At 38.1% G+C, this 25,641-nt stretch overlaps 2 protein-coding genes across 2 annotated transcripts; one reads left to right on the top strand and one right to left on the bottom strand.

Annotated features, from left to right (window-relative positions):
• The first annotated feature begins 3,735 nt into the window (after positions 1-3,735).
• On the top strand, positions 3,736-7,150 carry SHISA5 (shisa family member 5). Its single transcript, XM_010009631.1, has 4 exons — positions 3,736-3,809; positions 3,944-4,059; positions 4,822-5,076; positions 7,071-7,150. Exons 1-4 carry the CDS (start codon positions 3,736-3,738, stop codon positions 7,148-7,150), a joined length of 525 nt encoding a protein of 174 aa, XP_010007933.1.
• A 7,771-nt stretch (positions 7,151-14,921) lies between these two features.
• Positions 14,922-25,406, bottom strand: ATRIP (ATR interacting protein). Its single transcript, XM_010009630.1, has 12 exons — positions 25,263-25,406; positions 23,847-24,017; positions 23,073-23,188; positions 22,612-22,772; positions 21,314-21,409; positions 20,433-20,562; positions 19,255-19,977; positions 18,473-18,615; positions 17,805-17,896; positions 16,821-16,904; positions 16,317-16,566; positions 14,922-14,989 (listed from the first exon to the last, which is right to left on the bottom strand). The coding sequence occupies exons 1-12, from the start codon at positions 25,404-25,406 to the stop codon at positions 14,922-14,924; spliced, it is 2,178 nt and encodes a 725-aa protein (XP_010007932.1).
• Positions 25,407-25,641: the final 235 nt, after the last annotated feature.

Genomic DNA, 25,641 nt, shown 5'->3' with positions numbered 1-25,641 from the left:
GAATCTTTAAGCTACAGTCCCTCATGTCTGATCTTTTTCATTTATGCATAATGCTAACAGAGATAACTAAATTATCATTTAATGTGAATATATTTTTTTCAAATATTTTGAAAGTCCTTTTAGGCAGATTCATCAAGTGAAAGCAATTAATGAAGCAATGGTTTTGTTTAAGAAAGGAGTACAGGCTTTCTAGAGTTAACATGCTGCAAGAGAGTCTTTATGCAGTATCTGGAATATCTTGTCTCCTGAAGCCTAGATGGTTCACCGAGTAAAGTATGCTGAACACCATTCTGGCCTCACTTGAGTAATCTACTGGTGGTAATCTTCCTACCCTTTTGTGACTTTCATTACTGATGTTCAGGAAGAAGTGCTCAGGGCAGTACTGCTAGGGCAGTATAACGTAGCGCCTGACTGTTCAGATATTCCGAGAGTAATGCTAGTTTTGATCGTCAATAGGAATGGTTAGAAAAAAACCCAAACCACAACCCACAAACTTTTGAAGAGCTCTAATGTTGAAAGAAGGTTTTGATGCCACAAGTTGCAAGTTCATAGCACTTACTGGTTTGTTGTCTGTAAAAGTCATGCTATCTTCTGCTGTTTCAAGACATCAGTCTGCATGAGCCCAAGCTTTGGCAGGAAAGTTATGCTTCTGCTGTATAATAGGTGATAAAAATGCCTACAGTTGTGTACAGTTCTTAGAAAACTGGGAAGAACTAACTCCTGTCTGTTATTTCGCTCACTGGGCTGTTTGTGAAGGCTTATAATTTTGGTGTGTAGCAATCACACAGTATTTTCATGGGTAGAATGGAATCACAGTGGTGTTTACACACAGAACTGCACTGTGAAGTGTATATACCTGACACACTTGTGCTTTAAATATGTGTCTCTATGTAGCTCTTTAAAAGATGTATGCAGAATGTCATTATGCCGTGGTTGTGTCGTTTAAGCAAAGATGCAGAAAAATGATGAAAATGTACAGGGTGGCTCTAACAACATGGTGAATGAGGATATGGTAGTGGTTGGGGTATTTTTTTTTTTATCCTCTGAGCTTTGCTTTTGTTACTTTCATGATTAGAGGTAATAAATATGCAATGAGATATGTGCTTCAGTGAGCAAAAAACTTTATTAAAATAAGCTATTGGAGCCCATGCTTCAAACTGGCGAGTATTTATCTGTTGATGGCCAACTTGGCTGCAGATACGCTTGTGCTGTTTTCTCTCTTGTATCAGAACCAAAGGGCTCTCTGCCAGTTTCCTGCTGTGCTAGCAGGATGAGTAGTGATGAGTAGATGTTTCTTCACTGTGTCCATTTTCTCCATTTCTTAGGTTTCTTTGATTTTGCCCAGCGTTTGCTAAAGTTCAGAGGTTCATTGTCTGTAGAAGTGAAAAATTTCAGTTCTCTTTTTCAGGCCTAATCTTCCTTGACACATAGCATAGTTCACTAGGAAAAAGGTGTAGTGGGTTTGTTGTGAGTTTGTTTGGTTTTACTTTCTTTCCTAGGGAAAATGCCTGAGGAAGAACCTAGAAGACACTTTCCCTTTGTTGTCTCTGCTAATGTTGCTTGGTAATAATTGTGTGTAATGGAAATGTTAGCTTCCCTAGTGAGAGAGCTTTCTGAGGGTTGATAGGTAAGTGGGAACAAGAGCAAGGAAAATGCTGTTGGCACTCCACAAGTAGCAGTAATTGTAGGTAACATTTGTTGTCATGTATTTTCTAGAGGTGTCTGTGGTTTGTCACAGACACGCTATTCGAACATTGGAGGCAAGATGGTTAAGTCTAATGTGTGAAGTTCACACTTCTCTTTCTTCTCCTGTGTATATATGAATTTATATAATGAATATCTAATAACGACACTGTAGAATCAATCTAAATTCCACAGGTCACTCTTACATCTAATCCATTTCCTGATACACAAATACTCAGCTTGTGTTTCCAGGCTAACTTGATGTGTGTTTGCTGTTGGCCTTGTGGACAGGAGGCAGCCTGTATTTCAGGATGTGGTACCGTGCATGTTTATGCCAACAATTGCATTTTGTATCTTCCTTTTTCTACCAAGCTTGGAGAAATGAGATTTTGGGGTGGAGATGAGCTGGCTGTGAACTTACTGTGCTCAAGTGAAACTAATGCCCGTGAGGATGAGGGGAACACATAAAGCATCATAGTTAGGAATGCATTTGTGTGTGCAAGTCAGCATATGCAAAACATTCAGTAAAAGTGCAAATAAATGTGACAAAGCATGTGTACATCTTTGTATCTGCAGCTGCATTGCAATCATCTGTTTGCTTTCCTGGCAGTGTTTCTGACGTGGCTTCTGTGACTTCAGGAGGCTGCAGCAGTTCCTGCTTCCTGTTTTACATGTAAATGCTGAGATGCAGTGACTGTAGGCAATCCACAGTATTGGATTTAGTACTTGAGGAGTAGATGCATAGGATTATATTTAGTGCTTCACAAAATTGGTGCACAAGATACAGTTACTGTTAGATATTGAAAGAGATATGAAGCTTTTTCTTCCAGCTGTTGCAGAAACAGTAAAATTGATGGGACCTCTCTTAAAGGAAAAAACAAAAATACATTTTCAATTGAACCTGGTTTTTAGTGTCCATCTTACTGGGGATTGAGTTGCTCTGGATTGCTGAGGTGAGATTTTCCCAGTTAGGGTGAGGTATAGAATGCTTTTTTTTTTTTTTTTTTTTTTTTTTTTTTGTCAGTGATTTACCTTTCCAGTGTCATTGATACTCCAAGTCAATTTTCACATTTGATGGCTGGTTGATAGCCAAGCAGAAATTGTTGGAGGTTCTGGACATGTTATTTTGTTCAGACCTGTTAACAGGAAACTGAGCAGTAAAAAAACCCAGCAAAACCTGGAGAGTTCTGTAGCCAAAATCTCTAGGCAGAAGGAAAACCAGGATGGGTATAAAACCAGCTCTCTACTCATTATTTTAGAGCTTGTTGTTCATTAAAATGACTTCCTGCAATTGTTCCCAAAATTGGTGTATGGTGCTTTTTTAATATTTATTTTATTTTAAGAAATTAAAATGCTTGAGACTTTGCCTGCTGTGGAAGAAGAGCTTTATTGATTTTAGACAATAAGAGACAAGAGGATGTGAATTAACTCTTGAAAGGGAATTGTCACTGGGCATTTAGTGATTTACAGTGATACTTTTTCTTCCCTGTGTGGTAAATAAAACTTAGGAACAGTCATCCCCATCATTTGATACTCATCCCAGTGGTTAAAGCTGGTGTAGTCTTTGGCCTTTCATACTAGGTTCTGGTGGCTTAGGCAGTGTTTCTGTCTCCCAGATGCAGCGTAACATACTTGCTGTTGCAGTAAAGTTAGCAGAATTTCAGATCTTCCAAAGCATGTGAAATGTGGCTTCTAAAGCAAGTGTTTACAAATACCAAGGAACCTGCCAAGAATGTGCAGCATGAAGAGGTCTGCTCAGTACCAAAATTGTCTTGAGTTTGGGTGTGGGAGGTCTTACCAATGCATGAAGAACTTGCTGTGACCCTGAAGTCTGGGGTGCTCCATTTGAGGCGTGCCTACCTGTGTGTTCAGAGCAGTCAAGCAATGCTTGGAAAATTAAGTCATCAAAGCAGTGATTTTGACATTTGTTGCTGTAACTTTTTGGAATACATAAAGGGACGCAGAGTTGTACTAAAATACCAAGAATCACAGTGTCACTAAAATGAGAGGGACCAAAGACTCATGTTGGGTCCTTTTTATGCACAGGGGAGCATGCCCCTTGATAGGGGTTGCTCTGTGTCCACTGGTTTAGCAGACCGGACCTCACGTAGCGCTGCATTTGACAGGTATTTCATATTCAAATGCATGAAACAGTAACAGATTGGAGGAGGAGCAATGTGTTTGCTACAGAAGGGTAGGATGAAGAATAATAAATCTGCATGAAAGAATCTTACTACTTCTGATAGTATCTTTTTTGCAGTTTTGGAACCCTTGCTGCGATTGGAGTTGCTGTTTGTGCGGTGATTATAATTACTATTATTCTGTGCCTCACCTGTTCATGTTGCTGTTTGTATAAAGCATGTCGAAGACCACGGCGTAAGTACCCGGATATTTATTTTCTTCTTCATATCTTTGAACAAGCCTCCCCATCCCCCTATGTGTTCCTATAAAAGGTGAGAATAATCTTGCCTTATGTCTCTGCTGCAGGAGTTGCAATACCTAAACACGAAAAATAAGCATTTAAGCTGTTTCAGAATGTCAAGTTGCAGAAGAGTGTTTTGGAATATTTTCTAAGTATTCAGAAGTTCTCTCTTCCCCATCCCCCAACATGGGGGTTTGGGTTTGTTTTTTTGTTGTTTAAGCAGAGGATATGGATTTGTTAGTGTATAGGCAACATGAAAAGAAAACTCATTTGGGCAGGGATGGTAGGAAGCTCCTTACCTAATAAAGGAGATATTCTTAACCCTTATATCTTAACCCTTAAAAGCAGGTAACGTTTAAAAATCAGCAGGTTTTCCAGTCTCATACCAAATGATAGATACCTTGGCTGCAGGTTTGAGTTCCTGGTTTTAAAGAGTCCAAGACAAAAATTGTTTGCTCTTTGTGGCTGAGAAACAAGGAGGTAAGTTGGCTGCTATCTCAATAGCTGAAGGCTCTCATTGCCACCGAGGTCAATGGAAGCATTATTTAGAGACATAAGTTTTTAAGTCTTTTGTGGAACTCAAAACAAAATCGCTCAGATTTTGACATGAGAAATTGAGGTTGAGAGAGAACGTTTTTTACATTGCTGTTACTGGCTGTCCCAGATGACCTTTATGAGCCACTGACACTAACCATGTTCCTTTTGCTTGCTTGCAGCTGTTGTGACCACCACTACTTCCACTACAGTGGTTCATGCTCCCTACCCCCAACAACAGGGAGCATTACCCAACTACCAGGTAGACCCCTATCAGGGAGCATCACTCAACTACCAAGGAGCCCCCTATCAAGGATATCAGCCTGTGGCTGTCCAGCCGCAACCTGGAATGCCAGTAGCACCGTACCCTGTACAGTATCCTCCCCCTTACCCCATGCAGCCATCAGGACCCCCAGCTTATCATGAAACAGTGGCAGGTAAGGCAATGCTGAGCGCTTCTTCATCTCTTAAATAGCTGAAGAGACATCTGCTTTGGAGCAAATCTTGTATTATTTACATTTATTATTTTCTGTGACTATATGAATGTAAATGTAAACAAATTATGTAAAACTCAAGTTATGGTGGGTGCCGTAATTCACCCTTGCAATTTCCCCATCACTGTTTCTATCTTAAGCATTGCAAGAGGAGATGTAGCTGGAGCTGCATTTGCGGAGTTTGGTGGTATGTGGGACTGTTGGAGGATCCAGTAGAATGTTTTACTAATTTAATGCAATTTACTAATACTTTTAAAATTTCATATTAAAAGTCCAGTTAATGTATGTATCATAGTTGTGTTTTTACATACACATTCTAATTAATACTTGCTAGATGTTTCAATCTATACACAGATGGCATTTTCTAGTAGTTCGTCACTATTTCCATAGAATACAGAGTCTCTGATCAACTTCAGACAAGTTTGCCAATGAGTAGAAGTTAAATTACTGGTTTTTTGGTTTTTTGGTTTTTGTTTTTTCTGCTTTCCCTCTTTCACATAATTGTTTTCATGCAGCTTTATTGTTGCTGTTACTAATTCCCACTTCTGAACAAGTAATACCTGTTCCCTGAACAATTGGCTCCTGGCTCTTCAGAGTGGTCAAAACTAGACTGTTATTCCTAGGATCATTAAGCCCTCTTACAAACCACACTGTTCATCCTTCTAAGTAACAAGCAAAGTATTGTCCAGAATTCCTGAAGGAATCCTAAGATAATGCTTAGAAAGTAACTCTTTTGTGACAGCCCAAATATAAAATGGCTGTTCATGGGTTTAAGCATTTGTAAACCAGTTAGAAATTGCACATTAACAATGTGCAAACCAGCCTCACATGTAAGAACACTGACTTGGCAGGCCTGTTGACTTTCTCTTGTAAACTGAAGAAGCTGTGAGATTTATGAGATTACCCAAAGTGCTGTGGCTTCATTTTTATATGATAAAGTGAGCCAGTAAACTAGTAATTCTACTTCCTCTACTCTGGTTTCTCAAACTGTTACTGGTTTGTTAGTTCTTAAAATATTTTTTTTTTCTGGGAAAATCTTGAAGCACTTTCCATGTTGCCAGCTGAGAATGCCTCAAAGTGAGAGCGCTTTCCTTTATTTCTCTTGTCTGTTAACCAAGGGACAGCCTCTTAATTAGGTCATATGCAAAGGAGAAAGTACCTGCTCGGTCACACAGGAGCCAAACCCACTCACTTTACAAGATCAGTGAAAGATACCCACACTTATATGTTCCAGGGATCTGATCAGGTGGTTCATTATCTGAACTAATGTGCTGTTTGACAGACATGAAATTGAAGATGCCACTTGAGCTTCTTGTCCCAGAATACTATAAAATAAAGGTAGCTTCTGAGTGATATACATTCTAGTATATAAATCAAGTCAAACTTTTTAATGTGCTTGGTAGCAATGATATACTTCCCCCTACACCTTTTTTTTTTTTTTTTTTTTTAATTAATTAACTCTGTGACACTTTACTGGGAAAGCATTTTCCCTGAAAGAATCCTAAGATGCTTCCTCTAGTCCTTTTTCTTTTGCCCAGTGGTTTATTTTCACTTCTCACCATACTATCAGGTATATCCTGTTTGTGCATCTCTGACTTGCACTGGCTGCTTTTTTGGACCAGATCTGTTTCTTTGTTTTTCAGACTATGTCCTCTCCTGAAGGCTAACCATGTACTTGTGGCTGCCATAATACACATTTGCACTTAAGTGTAACAAACAAAACCTAAACCAAACAAACCCACAAGAATAAAGATCTTTGTGACCTTTTGAAATATGGATGTTTTACGAGTTAGCACAAACTATTCTCAAGTCCAGTTAACATGCTAGATAAGTTGAGCCTCTCAACTGTGTGCTTAAGACAGAAGTTGCTGTGTTAGATGTAGAATTCAGAATGTAAGTTTTACAGATTTGTTTTCTCTTGTGTTTTGCTTTTGCAGCTGATGCTGGAGCACCTTACCCAATCAGCCAGCCGCCTTACAACCCTGCTTATGTGGATCCTCAGAAGCCCACCTATTGAAAAGATCATCTACTCTCTTCTGCATACAAAACTTTTAAAAGTATAATTTGTGCTGTTTACACCACGCAACCGTAGTATATTTTTCTGGAAGACGGCAATCTTTTGTCTCAGTAAAGTGAAAGTTATTTCGGTATCTTTTTTTAAATGCTTCAAGTATGAGGCAGTATTATTTTTCTTGCAGAAGTTGTTGATTTATACCTCAAACACAAAAAGAGATTTTGTTCTCTAGACAATGGGGAAAGCATGAAGGAGGAGTACTTCAGAAGTAAGAACCACAGTAACATTTGCTGTGCAATAATTTTGAAAGGAATGGTCTAATACAAGCATTATCAGATGCCCAAAGCTGAAGCACTTTTGCACGGTATTAAAACATAAAAACTCAATCTCTTCAGAAGCTACCTGATATGTGTTACATATGTTCTGCCTGTTTTGAAGCTACTGTTGTTAGGTAAGATGCCATGTAATACTTTTCCCATTCAAAAGGCAGTTTTCCTTTTTTGAAACATAATTTCCTGCTGTAACCAGTAGCAAACACATGTAATTCTTTGGCCTTGTTTCATTTTGCTGTGCTAACTAGCATGAGTTGATGATTTCCTTGTTTTCTTTCTGAATTTTAAGGCTTAAAAACTGTGCCTTCACTGGGTGTTTTTCTCAGGCCATTTTAATTTAGTGCTAGAAATTAACAATAAAACCAAACTATCTGCCACTTAGAACAAATAGATCAAAAGCTGAAAACCTGAGACTTCATTAAAATTATTGGATGAGTATTTGTTATCCAAGTGTTATTGGACAAGCTTACTTAAGTCATCTGTTATTGATGAGTTTGGAAGACAAATTAGCAGAAGTATCTGCCAGTGTTTAGTTCTGCCTCATCATAAGGGAGGAATTTATTTTACAGGTGCTTTTAAATGCTTGGGGTTTGTCACTGTCTGTCTCTAGCGGGAACTGCAGACGGCAGGAACCTCAGAATGACAAATCTGCATGTGAATAATAATGGAAAAGGAGGGTTAAGAAATCCCAGCCCAACACACAGTAGAGATTTAACCTCCATTTTGACTTCAGCATTCTCATTAAGCTGAGCAGAGAATGGGAAGTCAGGGAAAGGAAGAGTGGTGGGACCTTGCCACAGCGAGGTAGCATTTCAAGAAGGTAGTGCTTGCAGTCATGTAATATCTTGAGGCATCCTCATGACTGCTACTAGTGGTTGTAAGGCTTTTGGTTCTATGCACCTTGTATTGATCAAATGAATCATGATTTCTTTTTAGTGTCCTCTACAATTTTATCTTTTCTAACATTGAAATACAGTTTGTTATTCCTCAGTAGAGCTATGTGGTCTGTTGTATGTATCCCTGTGACATAATTAGTAAAATAATTTTGATCTGTCTCATACACTGACTTTTATTTTTTTAGAGAGGCTGTTGAGCCATTTGTCCTGTGGTTCTACATTTGGGGTATATTACTGTTTGAAAAACATCAATGGTGGCATTGCTTTACCTCATACAATGAATGAAAACTGCTGCAGTCAAAGGCAGCTTTATTTCTCTTCCTGATTTTTGGGGTCTATTTCTGGGTTATTCCAATTCTGTTTTTCAGGGAAGTCTTCAGGGCATTTCAGAAGAAACTTATAGAAAGCTTTTAGCATTGGGATTCTTGACAACCTATGCCCCTCTGTTACACCTCTCTGAGAAGAGTATTGAAGTTAACAGCATGAAATGGTGCCAGGAGGCACTTGCAGAGCATGCATGCCCTGTATCTCTCTATTCCTCCTCTTTCCTCCCTGCTGAGAAATTTAGCAATGCATCAGTACAGTGTTTGGAGTTAGGTGAGAACAACCAGAAATGCAGAGTGTCTCCTGTGTGGGGGATGAAGTGTTTCCCTTGAAATCTGGAATTTTTATGTGTGGGAGGGCACTGAATAGCTGCAGAAATGATTCCCTTGCTGTGAATCATACCTGTGTGTCTATTCCTGTAGAAGCACCTTTGTTGACCAGCTGCCGGATGGAGTTTGGCCAGTGAGCACAGTTGCCATGCTCCTAGAGCACAGGTATGGTGTTCTAGTGTTTGCTTTCATGAGGTTGTTACTCCACACTGCTCTTCCTCTCCTCCGGATGGTGTAAAAAGCTTACAGTTTGTGACAGTGTAAGTAAGGTTCTTTTTTGGTTATGAAAGAAAAATCTGCAGTGTCATGAGAAGTTGGTGCAGCCATCTGCCACCATCCCTAACAGAGGTCCTCAAATCTAAAGTTTTGATGCACATTTTGTACAGACCAAATAAATTGCCTTGAACACCACTGTATGTGGAGTGGTGGGAGAGGATGAGGTGAAGGAGCCTGAAAATTTACACCTTTACTTTAGTGAACATATGCTAATGAAAACTATGCAAGTGAAGAGATGAATCATTGATATACAAGGAACTACTAGTTACAAAATTAATTGAAGTAAGAGAAAATGGTCCACTTAATTCATAATTGGAGCACTTTGTCAGTTCTTTCCTTACTGTTAGTGTATAAATCATCATTAACTATAAGGCACAGAACCAAATTTAGTTTAGTTGCTGCCATGCCTCCTGTTTAAACTTGTTTTCACACAGTTAAGACAATTGGATGGTTATAGAAAAGATGGAGAAGTTGATCCATAAACTTTTAGTTTAAGCACTACTCATGTCAGTCCAGGTAGCTATTGCTTTCATGTCAAACTAGTTATCCACAATGCCATAGAAGAGGGGGAATGGAATTAAGATGTTATATTTTGAAAGAATATATGTGGGGGTTTTGTGTGTTGTGGTTTGGTTTGTTTTTTTTTTTTTCTTTTTTGTTTTGTTTTTTTAGATTTTGTTTTTTGGGGGGGTTAATTCTGTAAGTGCCTCTGTTTCAGAAATGCTTTGTGAAATTAAATACAGTAGATAATGTTGTACTGAATTTACTAGATAATCACTGTTGAATCTGTTACATACTGTAACCTAGCTTTGTATGTTGTTTGTAGTTTAAACTTAAGTATTCACAAGTAATGGCATAAACTCTGTACACCTTTGTAATAAATGCAGTCTTTTAAGTATATTCTATCAATTTGGGTTTTTTTAGCCTCAATTTGAGTATTATTTAGGCGTGTACCTGCAAAGCTACACTTCATTGTTTGACAGCTAGTGTTACCAAGTATACTTTTAGTAACCTTGTATCATGAATATCACTTTTGCTAGTGGAGACTGAAGCCTAATTCAATATACAGATCACAACATAAAGCAAGGACAATATAAACTCCTGAATGATATTCTGACAGTATGCTTCAAAGCTAATTTAAAAGGATTGCTTCTAAGGCCTTGTCTAGTCTAAGGAGTAAAGTTAAATGCATGAAGTATGAATGCATTAGCTAACAAATCCCAAGACATTTGAAAAGTCTAGTGTAGCCAGGATGGTAGACTTCAAATAAGTCTAGATTAAAGTTTAATATCTTCTCCATGTGTATTTTGACTTGTGTGTTGAGTATCATGCCTCATTTATCAACCTGGCCAGTTCAATGTGTGGTAAGTAATGCTTTCTACTCTGTGAAAACATTTTTTGGCTGATGTTTTTGTTATCTTTTCAATATTTAAAAAAAATAAATTCTTATGAACAGTTGTATTCATGCCCCTGACTCATTAGTCTTTCACTTGAAGATATTTTCTTTGACCAGGTCAAGAATGCTTTTATAAGACCTAAGTTAAACCTGTTAGAGGCAAGGTACAGCTGGAGAAAATAAGTTCTATTATCCTTTCAAGAGCTCAGGCATCTGTATTGGACTAGTCTCTGCTTCACCTTTTTATGGCATCCTCCACTAATGGTGAGTTAGCCATGTTACGAAGGATGTCCTTTCATTATAAAGTTAGGTTTGGGACACAACTAACTACTTTTGTCAGTACTGGGTAGCGAGGAGGCTCTGCCTGGTGTGGTGAGGCACAGATGTGCTCTGTTCCCCTGAGGCTGTGGTGTGCTGTGCGGGTTCAGAAGCAATGCATTTCTGTCTCAGTGCTGTCCCTCCTCTCCTGCAAACCAAGTCAGGTGGCTATTTCATTTTTTGTTTTGCTAGAGCAAAGAACAATTCAAGATCTATATAACCTTTGACAGCCCATTTCCCTTACTGCAGTCAAAACAACTCTTAAATCAGTTGCTGGAGACTTTTCATTCTAACATTTCTTGCTCCTCCAGTTGGTTTTCGTGGTTCACTCTAATGTTACTTTGGCCCTGGAATCAGGTAGGATATGCCTTCCAGACTGCTGGACTGCAGCACAGCTGTGCTGTAAAGGAAGTCTAGCAAAACAAATTGTTCAGCTACATTCTCAAAATATCCATCTACAATATGACTAATGCGTAGACCAAAAAAAAAAACCAACCAAAAACTATTGTCTCCATTAGGAGACTGCAGTTCTGTGGTTGGAATATGATAACCAATATAAAAATATTTTCAAAAGGAGGTTACCACTTGAGCAGCTATTCAGAGCACTATTTCACTGACACGTTTTGTGAACTATGTAGTTTATATATGAACTATAAGTGCCTACTACAGGGACAAGACGCTCAGCACACTGCTAGCTGTTTGCAGTTAAACCTTGTACTGAATGTATTGGCCTTCAGTCTTGGAAGCATTTTGATAAACTTCAGCCATAGTGGGTTAGTAGCGCTTTATAACGCTCACAGGCCTTTTCTGATCAGTCTGCTAAATTAGTCAGAGATGTATGGTTATTTCTAACAATTTACACTGTAAATGTAAATCTGCTGTTACTTAGCCACAGCAGATCATAGTCTTTACACAGGCAAACTGGAACTGCTGCATGTGACTTTAATATAACCATGAATAATTCATATTACTCATTGTAACATAAAAACATTCAGTAGTTAAAATAACTTGCTGTTTTAATAGTCTAGCACAGGCTAAACGTTCTTAAGCAGTAGTTCACACTAGTGGGATTAATATGAATAATCCCATTTCTGGTCAGATGTTGCATGCTACATGATGAGGTATTTTGTATTTGTCTTATTACAGTTTGGTTTATAAAAAGGTGTTTTGAGGCCTGACATGACACAAACCAGTTGTCTCTGGAAGTTTGCTTTGATCGAGGGCTGGACTAGATGACCTACAGAGGCTCCTTATAATCTCAACTCTTCAATGATTCCATGAGTTGTAGAAAATAAGGTGTTACCAGTGCAAATTCGCTAAATGTTTTAGTCAACGATGCATCATTTACTGTATCCTGTACCTAGCTTTAGTAGAAATAAACTGCTATGTGTTTGAATCCATGCAGTACCTCAACTCCTTGGATAGCCACGGGAAGATGCTTAACACCACAATGATACCTTTTCCTGTGCTGCAACTGATCAAGAGGTACCGTCTGTAGGTGTAGGTCTTAAAATACATGTCAGCAAGGCAACTTTTTGCATAAAATTGCCTGAGAAATGGGTAAGCTGGTAGTGGTGATTGCTTTCTTCATCCAGCTCCTGCCTGGCCTTAGTCCTGTCTCCTCAGTTGCTGGAGGAGGAAAATGCTTAACAGAGGGGGAGCTGGAGTTGCCATCCTCATGAGCAAGAAAATAGGTGGCTGCTACTGACTGAGGAATGTGATAATCATGCACAGAACACAACTAGTAGGTTTTGTTGTTGCTCAATACTTCATTATTCAGCCCTGTAGCTGTGCTTGATGCCAGAGTAAATTCCTTAGTTAAGAGAGGCACAGCTTATCTATAACATGTTGGTAAAATGCCTAGTGGCCTTGAAAAAAATAGCTGCTATGCTGTGGATTGTTCAGGGAGTGTCTGATGAGAACAGTCCAAGTTCTGTTGTTTTTAGGTCATGAAGACAGCAAACCAGTAGCCCCATAATCTGTAAAAATGCTTTGGTTTTTTTTTCAGGGGATGATCAACTGTTGCATATGCAGTCGGATCTCTTTAATCTCAAGTTGAATGAGAATGTAAAAAGGCAAGAATTACTGAAGGTCAGTACAATCTTGCCTAGTCAAGAGTGGTAAGAAAGTCAAAAGTGGGAAGAAAGTAAACGTAGATGTATGGGTTAGGGTGTTGTCTGTTAGAATGGGTGGATGGGAGGGGATGCAGTGCCAGAGGGGAACAGCTAGGGGTATTTTCTTAGCATTTTTTCCCACTCATGACACTTCTGTCTATATAAAGTTTAGCAGTAAAACACTTCTCACTTTTACCAACTTGCCATATACACGCCCTTTAGCTGAAGCCAGGAATTTTTTAAACAAGTTTTTACAACTAGATTGCTTCAACAATTCAGGATTCCTCAGCTGGTTTTTGTCCAAGCTACTCTTAACAATTCACTTGGTCTATTCACCCAAAGATCAGGTATAAGTACATGTTTTCACTATAAACTTGAATTACGTATAGAGAATTTAGATGGTGAGAATAGCATAGAGCAGCTGAAAAGTGATGGCAGGTCATTGAATATTGGGATATAGCATCTTTTAAGTTTGCCACTCAGCAGGCTAACTGCCAGATCTGCTTTACCCCTGGTTGTGTTCAAAGGGCTATTTTTAAAGAATTACCTTAATGTTTATCTTGGGTTTGAGTAAGGAAGGGGCTTTTACCCAACATTCCCAAGCTCTTCTCCCTAATCCTGAAGTCCAGGAAATGCTGTGGGTTTTGGTTTGGGTTTTTTTTTTGGGGGGGATGCATGTTTGGTTTTTCTAAAGTGAACAAGTCAAATGGGTTTATGTCACATTGAAACTTCTGTAGCATGTCTTGTCCAGTACCCTGGTGGCAGTTCTAAGGTTATTACCATGCAAGCACACAAACCTAGAAGGCTTTGCTATTATGTGCCTGCACATCTATCCTTTCTGCAGTTAAGCAGGAAAACGGCAGTTCTCCAAGCTGCTACAAGGAACTTGAAACCTGTTCCTGACAAGAGTGGTTGGCAGCTTGTGCTATACGGAAATGAGTATGTCATGCTGTGGGAGCTCTGCCAGCTGTTGCTCAAAGACAAGGAGGCTTAGCCCTAGGCTATGTTGTGGGAGGAAGGAGTGAAGCTTTGTACCTAGGAGCTCTGGCCCTTGAAAGGGTACAGCAACAGTTCTTCCTCCAATTTTCAGTGCTGTATCCAAGCCAATGTGATGCTCCTTCATCTTCACTGTGGTGCCACATACTACAACCAAAAACCCCTGTTCTGCGGCATGTCTTTCTCTTGCCAAGTAAGACAGAATGCCTTCCTCAACATTACCATGTTTCTCTTCTACCAGGACAGGTAGCTTTTTAACAAGTTCTAGTATTTTTTGTTTTGGCATCTCAACAAGAGTTATTCTTTCAGCAGATCCATGAAACTGAGAAAAATTATGAACTCAGGTGATCACTATAGGGCTTTGAAGCTCTTGCTCAGAACTGAGCTGCCAACTGTAAGTTATTTGTAGGAAGGTTTTTAAAATCACAGTAAACTGTTTACTAATATCAACATGAAAAATCTGGAAGTCAAGCAAGAAAGTACTACAGCTACAAAGAAACAAATGCGTTCAAAAGACTTTCATAAACGGAACTGGTCATAAGCCACTGACTGGGTTTGTACAGCTAAAGAGGACACTGCAGTATAATTTTTAGAGCAAAATTTCTGTGCTTTCGACTATGTTCAGATGGCAGTTAAATAAAATAATCACAACAAAGAAATGCCTTAGTTGTGCTGCATTTGAGTGCAGCCTTTAGATTATCACTTAGTAAAATAGATGATTGGAATTTCAGATTTACAGTGGCATTGATTATGATTTAGATGAGGAAGGACAAAGATCTTTGCTAGATGTTAGCTAGCTGGAATCCATTCCTTGCTCTTCTGCTTCTGGCTCAGGAGGATACAATTCATCCAAAATCAGCTCTGCAACAACAACAAATCATGTTTCAGAGTCATTTACCTACTTTATACAGTACAATTACAGTTGGTATCTGTTTGCATTTTAAAATATACTGACCATAGAAGGCTACAGCGAATACCCTTTATCAGTGTTCCATGCAAACAGGTCTTTATATGCATTTTGTCATACAAACTTCTCCCCCTCTTCACTTTAATGCCTTTTCAGGTATTAAAGGAGAGAACTATCTTGGGCAGTCAATTAGATTTAGCTATTACTAGAAAAACAGTAAATGGTACTTTGCTATTTTGCAGCTAAGTTTGAAACTAATTTTTGTTAACTGATTTTTAAAAGTCACTAGGACAAAAGCACAGTATTTTGTGTTTTAAAGGAAGAACCCAAATACAAACTACACGCTTGCAGGCACATACATGCATCACCCTCCCCAACTTCCCAAGCATAAACAGACAAGGTGTTTGGCAAAGTTCTAGAAAACCTTGGAATACTCTAAGCGATCACAGTAGAACCCATACTTGGCACACTCTTTAGCATCTCCAGAAAAGTCACTGTAACTATAGTGGCATGCTTGCATAACCTGCCTTACTTATGCAATACATACACTGACAATGAAAGATTTATCACTCTGGCTCTGACTAGGACCAGACCCCTTATTCAGTATCTTGTAGCAAACCCACCTACTGATGGAAGAGCACAATCTCCTCATCAGCTCTATGACATAAATGTAAATAATGCCATGAGTGAACAAAGAAAGGGCACTGAGGTACAAGGAGGAGAGGCAATTTCACAAGAGTAGCTCTGTCTAGGAAATGGACACCAGAACTACGCAAAGCAGTGGGCGAGTCCTGATGGACATGGGCCAGAGAAGCTTTTTGGGTAGTGGAGGAATGTTGTGGGTAGAAGAGGGAAAAGGAAGAAAGATATTAAGGATGGGGGGGTGGTGGGGAAACAAAACAGTTGCAGGGAGAAGGTTTAATGATGCTAGTTGGAGACTTGAAATAATGACACTTTTTTTTTTTTTTTTTAATAAGGTAATACATACTGCAAAGTGCTTTACTAAAGAGTTGGAGTATAGGATTTTGTTTTATCAGATAGTAGGGGCATAGCTCTATGGAGAGAAGAACACCAGAAAACTATTAAAGAAGAATAGTATAGTAGTAATTCAGTATAATGAAGATTGAGAAGCACTAGACTATGAACTATCTTCAAAAGTCTGAGCAACAAACATCCATGGTATTTGGTACATTGCACTTATTAAATGAGGAAAGGGACAAAACTGGAATTTCTATTTCTGCAGTATGTAAAAAAGCCAGATTATCACTTGACTTGTTTTACCTTCACAAGCACTCAATTTTTGAGTCTTTCTGAGAATTGCTCTTATGCCTGGCATGGCTTGGTCATATTGATGGAGAACTTCCAGACAGTGTTCATGAAACAGTTTATCTTTCTGAGACAGGCTGTGCAAGAGTAAAAGAGCATCCCGTAAAAACTGAATAATTTGTTCCTTATATGCACACAAGCTGTTCTCAGATCTTCTAATCTTCATCCACTGTCTGTGTAACATTATAATTAGTGCCTTAACCACCTGCAAGAGGAGAAGAAAGTGCCTGAATACACAAAGTTATAGTAGTGGAAAACTTAATTCATTATGAACTTTACTAATTAAACTTCCAAATTTCAAAATACTGTCTAGTTAGCAAAAGCAAGCTTCCTAGAAGGTGATGTCCTTCAAAGTACAGTACATTTCTCTTTCATTGTAGCTAAAAAAAGGGACAAAAAGCTATTTTAGCATTGAATACCTTAAAGTTCTCAGTAAACTCAGCCATTGTAGTGACATACCTCGAGATTACACTGGCACTCTGTACCAGGTAATAAAACTGCTGGACTGGAACACCGCATAAACCTTGTCAGGAGTCTAACTGTCTATTACAAAAAACATACAGAGTGCATTATAATGAGTACTGGGGTTCTGCAGAATTATCAAACAAACTGCAAATAAAGGGAGGTAGGAATGACGTTTCATTATTAACTTCACACATTCTTGTCTTTTTCTTAACAGTTCATCTTTATCCCCAAAAAATTGTCTTAAGTTTTTTCCCTGTAAAACTTTACAGACATAGAACTCGCCCTGCACAGAAACTTGTTCAATTTTCTGATGAGGAAGGCTAGTGAGGTGCAGTGGGCCTTAATTCACTGCATACAAATAATGTTTTACACTGATTCTAACAATGTAGGTAGGGGGATAATGAAAATGGTTGAAAATTCTTTCAAATGAGAGCAGAAGTGGAACAAGTAGTAGAACCTCAAAGAAGTCACCCCTGTCAGAATAAACAATACAAGTTAAGTTTAAAAGCTATTCTTTCTATATATAAAAAAAGCTAGTATTTCCACTGAATACAATTAATATAATCTTAAATTGCTAAGACTGCCTTTTATATGTAGTAACTCATGAGACACAGTTTAGAATTAATCAAGTCAAAATGAATCATAGATCTTGCTGCTTTTTACTCCTCTATCGATCTAAAAGCAAAATAAAGCTTAGTATTGAATATCTACAGCCATCTGAGGATCCTTCTTCCTCTTTCAGTGTCTTAACTATGACGGTATGGCTGATGGTCTCTTGAAGAACAGTTACTGATTCAGTTTCAAGCAGCTACTCTTGCAAATCAATATAATCCCTTACTGCAAGCTAATGCTTTCTGTTCCATTTTAGTTGGAGAAAGAACTTGTTTTCAGACAATTTGTGCATTGCCCTGCTCCTCCCACTCCCCCAGCTGGAAACAGCAGGAAAAAGCATACGAACAAACAGCAGTGGTTGGTTACCTCTTGTTCCAGCTGAAGCCAAAGAATTTCAGATGCTGATTTATCTGGTCTTGATGTAATATACATGTACAGGGCAAGAAGAAGGCAGGTGTCTGAAACAGAAATAACTTTGTTCTTTTTGTAACTAATCAACTGTTTAGGATAAAATTTAGTTTCGTCACACAAGACAACATTTCAGAAAATACCTGGAGTGCTATCCTGGGACTTTTGATACAGGCTCAACTTCTTGCTTAACTTCAGACGTCTCAAGCAGCACTGAAGAAACCAATATCCCTAAACTTTATAAATGTGTTTGTGGTAATCCAGACCTTCTTAATTGATAAGGAACTGGACAAAGACTATTTGTCATGCAGTGTACTGGAATCCCTAAACTCAACAGTATTGTGCATACAGATAAACTTCAAAACTCCTCAAAAGCCTCATCAACATTAAATATTAATCTGGAAAGTAGTTTTAAAAACTGACATGGGTATCAAAAGCACTGTATGTAGATAGATAACACAAGACAAAATACTCTTCAAACAATAACTGAAACACTAAAGTTTTCAGGTAACGTAAGAGACTATTTGGGCTTTTAACACCTTGGAGCAAGGCCTGTTTGCATTGCTTTTAGTCATGCTGTAACTAATGTTCAACTGATAAGTTCTCTGTGTTATGAAGTCTTTTACCTGAATGGGAACAAAGTTGAACAACAAGTGTATGGTGTTGAGCAAGAACAGACAACAGTCTCACGGTCAAAAGGACAGCAGGCAAAGGGGTCTCTGGACACAGACAATGGAGCAGTATCTGGCTACTCAGTAAGTGCTGAAAACTTCAAAAGAAAACAGAGTTAGAAAAGGGAAATGCACTGACAGGATGAAAAGACACTATTTCTTGTATACAGCATCATAATGTGTGCCTTTTCAGCCATTCAAAACATACCTCATCCCAATGTGTGTCATAAATAAAGTGTATACTGAAAACCACGTTCAGTTACATTTGGCAGTCATTCTGCAATTCATACTCTGGTTGTGTATATCAGACCATTAGCAAATTAAATGCCTCACTTTTGAGAGCGGCATTTTACCTACCAGAATGAGACCCTGTGCTTTCACTCCCTATGCATCTCCCAGCCATCTTGAAAAACCCAAAATGAACGTTACAGATATTCTGATCAAGCGCATATGGCCTTATGAAGTTTTCTCATTTTCAGGTGATGGCTATGCAATGATGCAACAGATCTGCTTCATGTAAATGTCATAAGCAAATCTCGTTACAGATCAGGGGTAACGTTATCATATTCACTAGCAGCAAAAGCAGTAGGAAAGATCCTTAACTGCTTCTCAAAGGTGATCTGAGAATTCTTTTGTACATGTCAAAACTTCTGCTGTCATCTGTACAAATTAGTTTCAACAGAATGAAAATTGCTAGACAGCAACCTGAAATAATTTTAAACCTATTGCTGACTTACATTATTAGCAAGTCCATTGTTGAATTTTCAGCTAATTTCACCAAAACCTTTAGGCTTTGGTTCAGTATCCTATCGGTCTGGGAGCCTTTTGCAGCAGAAAAAGCTAAAACCTGAAGCAGCTTTTTAAATAAAGAATGTTGAGGTTGATTGTTATTGGGAGCATCCTGTGGAGCAGGCAGCCCTCCTTGTGTCCTGGTGTCTTCTTTATTATCACACTGGTTATCACACAAGACCTTTTTGTCCATCTTGGAAACCTGTTCAGCAGCAGCACTTTCTTCCACTTCAGTAGATAGCAACATGTGGACAACATCCCAGCTGTAGAATGCCAAATAATAAAGAATACCCAGTGAAATAACTGCAGTTTCTTCAAGAGGTAACCTGACGTCCTCCTTATTTGACACCATATTTGTGTTGGTTCTGGAAGAAGCAGCTGAATGGTTTCCACAAGAACCATTTACTGACTTGTCTGCCAGTTGTACCGCTTGACAGTATGCACCAATATGGTGTTCTACCAAGGGCAAGAGGTGCACGGCGCCTTGGATCTTGCAGCGTGTGACATGCAGGAACTCTCTCTGGCTTTCTTTTGGGCTTCCTTCAGATAATCTTCCATCCATAGCAATCAAGTTCAATCCTGTTACTGCAAGTTTTTGAGCTTCTTGCAAGGATCCAAGAGGAGCAATTTCTTCTTGAGTTGTCCTGCTGCTGGGTAGGTGTGTGGACTTCCTAGCCAAATAAAGTTGAAAAAAGGGAAAGACTTCAGAAGAAAAGACAGCGAACATACCTAAAATTTCAGTTACTCATATTCTCAATCAAATAATGGAAAGGCTAGAGTAACAGGAGATGACTTTCCAAGAGAAAATGTAAACTCTGTGTGTGTGTGAATCTTACTCCTTGATACCTGGTATATAATTCTTATGTATATAATTATCCATTAATGACATAATTCACTTAGTTTATCACTTAAGTGTTGTCCCCGTTTAGTATCTATGATAATCATGACGTTCCAAATTAAATGGTCTAAGCAAAGCAGCATGTAACACAAGGAATGAGCTATCCTTTGTGAATAAGCATTTCTTAGTATAGAGAATGCCACTATCCTAAGAACATGTCAGATGCAGCTTAACAAAACAAAACAAACAAAAAAAAAAAAAAAAAAAAAAAAAAAAAGTAAAACTTACGTATCCAGACAGTTGGGCTGCAATATAGCTCCAGTTAGAGGCTCAGAGTTACTGCTAAGGAGATGGCAGAGTCCTAGTAATGACCCAGGGACAATGGGCTGTTTCATCAGTGCGTTTAGTAAGATAGAACCTGAAAGGATACACAACTGGTTTTGGAGTAGCTTTTACCATCAACTGCAGTATCAACAACAATAAAACCATAATGTTTCAAATTATTAGCCTTATTTATAGTGCTCAACCTCAAAATTCTTTTTCCATTACAAATCTTCTTTCTCTACAAGAGAATGATTTCCAGATAAATGAATTTATGACTTGAATATTAACCAAACTCTATTTAGAGATACTTTAATTACAATCTAGTATTAGCAAAATAGCTCAAACCAGATGATTGTATATTCCAATTATCCTGATGACTTGCTTTCCATGTTCCAGTTCAGACACTAAAATTACATAATGCAATTCTATTCTGCACTGGAAATAAAATAGTACCCTGCAGAATTCCTACTGTTGATGGTTGTAAATTTCATTTAAACCAAACAAAAATAAAAGGGTACATTTTTTCTGGTTTTATATCGGTTTACAATAAAAAGTATAATATATTAATACTGGAAGAGCCAGCCTTGTAATAAGATGCTGTATCCTTCCATAAGGCAAAAACCAAACCCAGGCAAACTTTTTTCTTAAAGTAACAATATAAGAACGTTGTTGGGTTACAAGATAATAATATAATCCGAAATGTTTTACTGCAAAATCACAATGTTAAACAGTGACTATCTGAACACTGTACTGTACCATAGCAGGCTTCTCAGCACAATACTGCTTAGTAGAGTCAATGTAGCTGCTCCTCAGAAATGCCCACTATTTCTGTATTAACAAGTTACCTTGTGAGTTTCGTTTAGGTACAGAGTTGCAGGAACCGTTTTTTCCCATAGCTTCATGCTTCACGGGTAACACTTCAGGATGGGTTACCTTACTATCTAAAACAAAGAGCAACTATGAGTCAAATATGGGAACTACATTTCTTATATACCTGTGCCTATCCTTGCTACAGAGTAAGAAAACAGGCAACAGACTAGTAAAAAACTGGTATAACTCAAATACATCAGACAACAGTAAAGAGCTGTATGCAAGTAGAATTGCTCCCCAAATTAAATTAGAAAAGTGAATAAAATTTCAGCTTTACTGTTAAATGTTCCAGATTGTTCAGTGCTATTGCTCTCAACTTTTGTTTTAGAAAAAAACCAATACCTCAAGTTGAATTCCCACTACAAGTAGAGATTAACAGAGGCACACTGAGTGGTGTTACCATAACAAACAGTCAGGAGGCTGAAAAAGGAGCAATACTAATGCTTTAAGGCTACTATATTTTTCTTTTTGATGGAGTTCATACTGCCGATTCAATTTAAGATTGAATACTGTAACTGACAGTAACATCTCAGATTTTTCGTGACTCTTCCTCTAAGGATTAGTTGATGATATCCAGATTTCTTCCATTTATTATTTCACATCAGAAACATGACAGTCAGCTGCTATAAAAGCCCCACCATTTTTGTTTCATGCAATAGCAATTTTCAAATACACAAATATATTAATTTCTTAAGCTTTACTCAATTAATTTCAAGATAAGATACACCTTTGTGATAATTACATAAAAGAGGAAATGAGTGTACTGTTTCACTTGCTTCTTTCGATATGGCTAAATATAACCCTTTGAAATAAACTCCCCCTAAAGGCCAGCTTTAAAGCCAAAACCACAAGAACACAAAAAATGCATTAGCTGACTGGCAGACAAATTCAAGAAATAAGCAAATTATTTCCTGATCTTCACTAATCAAAGAGAAAAGCAGATTAACAATTTGGGTATTTCAGTTCACCACATAACAAATGAAAGTTTTTATGATGGCCAATATCCACTTCATTGTTCACATCTTGGCATCTGGTACATAGGCATTACCAGAGTCTGAATCAAAATCATCTTAATGCAAATTTCAGTCAGCTATTTCATGCCAATTGGTATAAAAAGGAAAGAAATTTAAGCAAAACCAAAATATAACAAATACTTGTTTGTTTTTCTCTACTTACAAACTTACTGAAACTGTCCAGACACATAGTATAAAAATCCTTATCTAAGGCAGAATGTTCAGATGCAGCTAAAAAATGTTGCAAGTTGCATATTTACCTTCTTTGATCAAAGTAGTTGGGGCAATCAAATTTCCTGAAGAACATGATGGTCTAGTGGACATTTCAGCATTGAAGGATTCCTTTGTAGGAAAAGATCTTTTTCCAGGCTGTGGGGAACATCCTTCTGGTATCACTTGTATTGCAAAGTTCTTTTTAGGGCTAAAACAGAAATCAAACACTAGGATCAATCAGTATTTTTTTTTTACTTATTTTACTAAGCAATAAACAAGGATCTATTTGCACTGATGTTTGAAAGGTACTTCACTATTAATTCTCTGCAGTTTTGTCACAAATGCAAGGAAAGCTCTTTGTGAGCTACTTCCATAGAGGTCAACAGACTTTTCTGGTTGTGTTTTTTAAAGACAACGGAGCTAAGAGTTACATGAAGAAAGAAAACCTCAATAGTTTAAGGACACATACTGTAAAAAGGAACACAAACTCATTTTCCAAAGCTCCTACCTTGGTGTTAAAACTGCCTGAATAACATTCTTATTTCTTTCACAGTTCTGAAGTTGTGTTCTTAATTCATTCATTTCTGCATCTTTGAACTGCAGCTCTGACTGTAATGACAGCAACTGAAAGAGGAATTAAAAAGAGTTTTACTGACTAATTCAGAGGTGTAACAACTGCCAAGCAACTAGAATTACCATAAGATTTCAAGATTACCATCTACTTACTGTAAGCTCTGCATAGATCTCCATTTTTATGTATGCTAGTGCAACTAATACTACTTTAGAACCAAATGCCAGAAGTTCAGGCAAGAATCATATGACTTGTGAAGACAGACCAAGTGCCACGCAGAGCACTACTACATTAACAGCATGTGAGGCCATTAACAGCAGAGTAAATAGGACAAAACCAGCCACTGTCCTCTTCGGGGCTTTCAGAAAGATGACTGCAACAGGAGTAGCAATCTGATCAGTTATAAAGCATGTTCTGTCACTTTTTTCCACTTTAAAATACATTCCAATTTTAATGTTGTTGGGATTGCTTAAAAAAAAATAAATAACAATCAACAAGTAGATGAAAACCTCTACCACTTGAATTTTACTTTCATTTTGACAGAAGAAAACCTGCAGCAGATTCTTACAAATGCTTTCTTCTAGATGAGGGAAGCATATATAATTTGGAAATTCCACACAACTGGTCTTCCTTTGACTAGATGATCTGTCATATTAAGTCATAAAATTAGCTTCTCCATGTGATACGCAGGTAATTGACAGAGTTACAAACCTTTTTGGAAAACTCTTTTTCTTTTTCACTTAAGATCTGAGACTTTTGCTGTTCCAATAGCAAGTATGATCTCTTCTGTTCCTCCATAGCATACTCCATCTGCTGCATTGAGTCACGCAAAATTTTAATTTCTCCATTTTTAGTAAGGATTTCATCCTGCATTTCTTTCAGCTGCAAACAGATTAATTCCATCAGAAAACGCATATAACCAGAAGTATGTATTTATTTCATTATATGGGTCAAAAATTAGGTATATTCATACTTTTTAGAAAGAAAAATTTTCCTGTAACCCAGGACACAAATTCGGCAATGTTGCTTCTAATCTTTTCCTGGTTACATCAGGCTCAGCTACTGTTTTCTCTAACAGAATTACAAAACGACAGCAAAGGCATGTTTTTATATGCTGTTGTGGTACCTGTCAGAGACCATCCTTCTCCTTCCCCTTCTGATTATGTTCTTTTTTTTAGTAAGTATTCTAGTCACACACATCAGTATTTTCTTCACTGTTTGGATGATAACAATGATAATACTTCATCTAGCATGGCAGCCAACAAGCACATTGTCCTCAGCTAAGCTACCACCCCCAGACTGTATCTTCAGCACATATATAGTCTCTAATACTTTCTGAACAACCATCTCACTCAGAGACAAGACTCTGGAGAGAGAATAAGGTTGTTACTCAGGAAAGCGTGGAGAAAAGGGCAGAAATACACCTCCATGCCACTGTGTAAAGTTATGGTTTACCCCAATGTTGAACGTGGTATACAGGTAGGAGCTTCCACAATAAAGGATATAAAAGAGCTGGGAAAGATTCAAAGACCAGAGGTAAGGGTGATGAAAGAATACACTACAGAATACTAAATACACATGTAATATTTCTGGATCAGGAAGTACCTACATGAAATTTTACCAGAGGCTAAAAGACTTTTCTAGTAAAAATAAAATCATAAACTTGCTCAGGTCTTAATATTCTTCTTAAGCTGTCTGCCAAAAAAGGATGGACTTGGTGTGGACATTTGTACCTTCTTACTTTTCTGCATCTATTTCTTCCCCTTTCTGTAAGGGATCATCGTATAAGTAACAGAATACAACTTAGAAGTCATTTTCTCAAATGTTTTGTTTCACAAAACAAGTCTTGCTGGCCAGGTGACAGGGCAGAGGAGAATCCATTTAATGGGAAAGAGGTAAAACTGACAAATGAGCATTTGCTAATCTGAGATGACCAAGAAATAAAATGTTGCTCTTGTATTGAATACTACTAGAGCTGTTTCTAGTAGGATGCTTTTAATAGATCCATGGATTTCAAACATTACTAGTCAACTTAATTAGAATTTAATACTTGGAACCAAACTTATTCCACCTTTCAGTTCACCTTATCAAAAAAATGTCATATTTAGGAGGGGAAGAGCTGCTGACCTTCTGTTTAACTTGTTCATGCTGTGTTTGCAGGACCTCAAACTGGAAGGCGTCTCTCACAAGACTATCTTCTGTACTGCTTCCTGCTGCAGAAAAAAGCCAAGATCTGTTCTGAAGCACAGACGGTGCAGCTACATCAGCCATGACTGAACGTTTTATTATTTGCTATTACACACCTCTGAATATCATAAGAACTACAGTGTCACTACAATCAGGTAAATCGCACGCGTCTCGTCACCGCATAACTTTGCTTTAGCGCTTGTCCATCAACTTTTAAGGAGATGACACCCGTGCTCTCGCCACGCCGCCAGGCAGAGCGGGTCCGAACCGCTTCCCCCGCTCCCCGCCCCGGCGCCGCACAGACACACCGACCTGCCCG

The sequence above is a fragment of the Nestor notabilis genome, unplaced genomic scaffold (assembly GCF_000696875.1).
Source record: "Nestor notabilis isolate BGI_N333 unplaced genomic scaffold, ASM69687v1 scaffold26822, whole genome shotgun sequence".
NCBI lineage: Eukaryota > Metazoa > Chordata > Aves > Psittaciformes > Psittacidae > Nestor > Nestor notabilis.
The sequence above is the reverse complement of the archived record's forward strand: the minus strand, read 5'-3'. Positions and strand labels throughout refer to the sequence as shown.

Excerpts from the sequence above, each read along its gene's own strand:
- ATRIP (XM_010009630.1), bottom strand. The coding sequence starts at position 25,406 with ATGGCTGATGTAGCTGCACCGTCTGTGCTTCAGAACAGATCTTGGCTT. Across the intron at positions 17,897-18,472 it reads TCAACTTTGTTCCCATTCAG|ACACCTGCCTTCTTCTTGCC; the intron begins GTAAAAGACTTC and ends TTTCTGTTTCAG. Across the intron at positions 16,567-16,820 it reads AGTGCCAGTGTAATCTCGAG|GTGGTTAAGGCACTAATTAT; the intron begins GTATGTCACTAC and ends CTCCTCTTGCAG.
- SHISA5 (XM_010009631.1), top strand. The coding sequence starts at position 3,736 with ATGCCCCTTGATAGGGGTTGCTCTGTGTCCACTGGTTTAGCAGACCGG. Across the intron at positions 4,060-4,821 it reads AGCATGTCGAAGACCACGGC|CTGTTGTGACCACCACTACT; the intron begins GTAAGTACCCGG and ends GCTTGCTTGCAG. Across the intron at positions 5,077-7,070 it reads TTATCATGAAACAGTGGCAG|CTGATGCTGGAGCACCTTAC; the intron begins GTAAGGCAATGC and ends TTGCTTTTGCAG.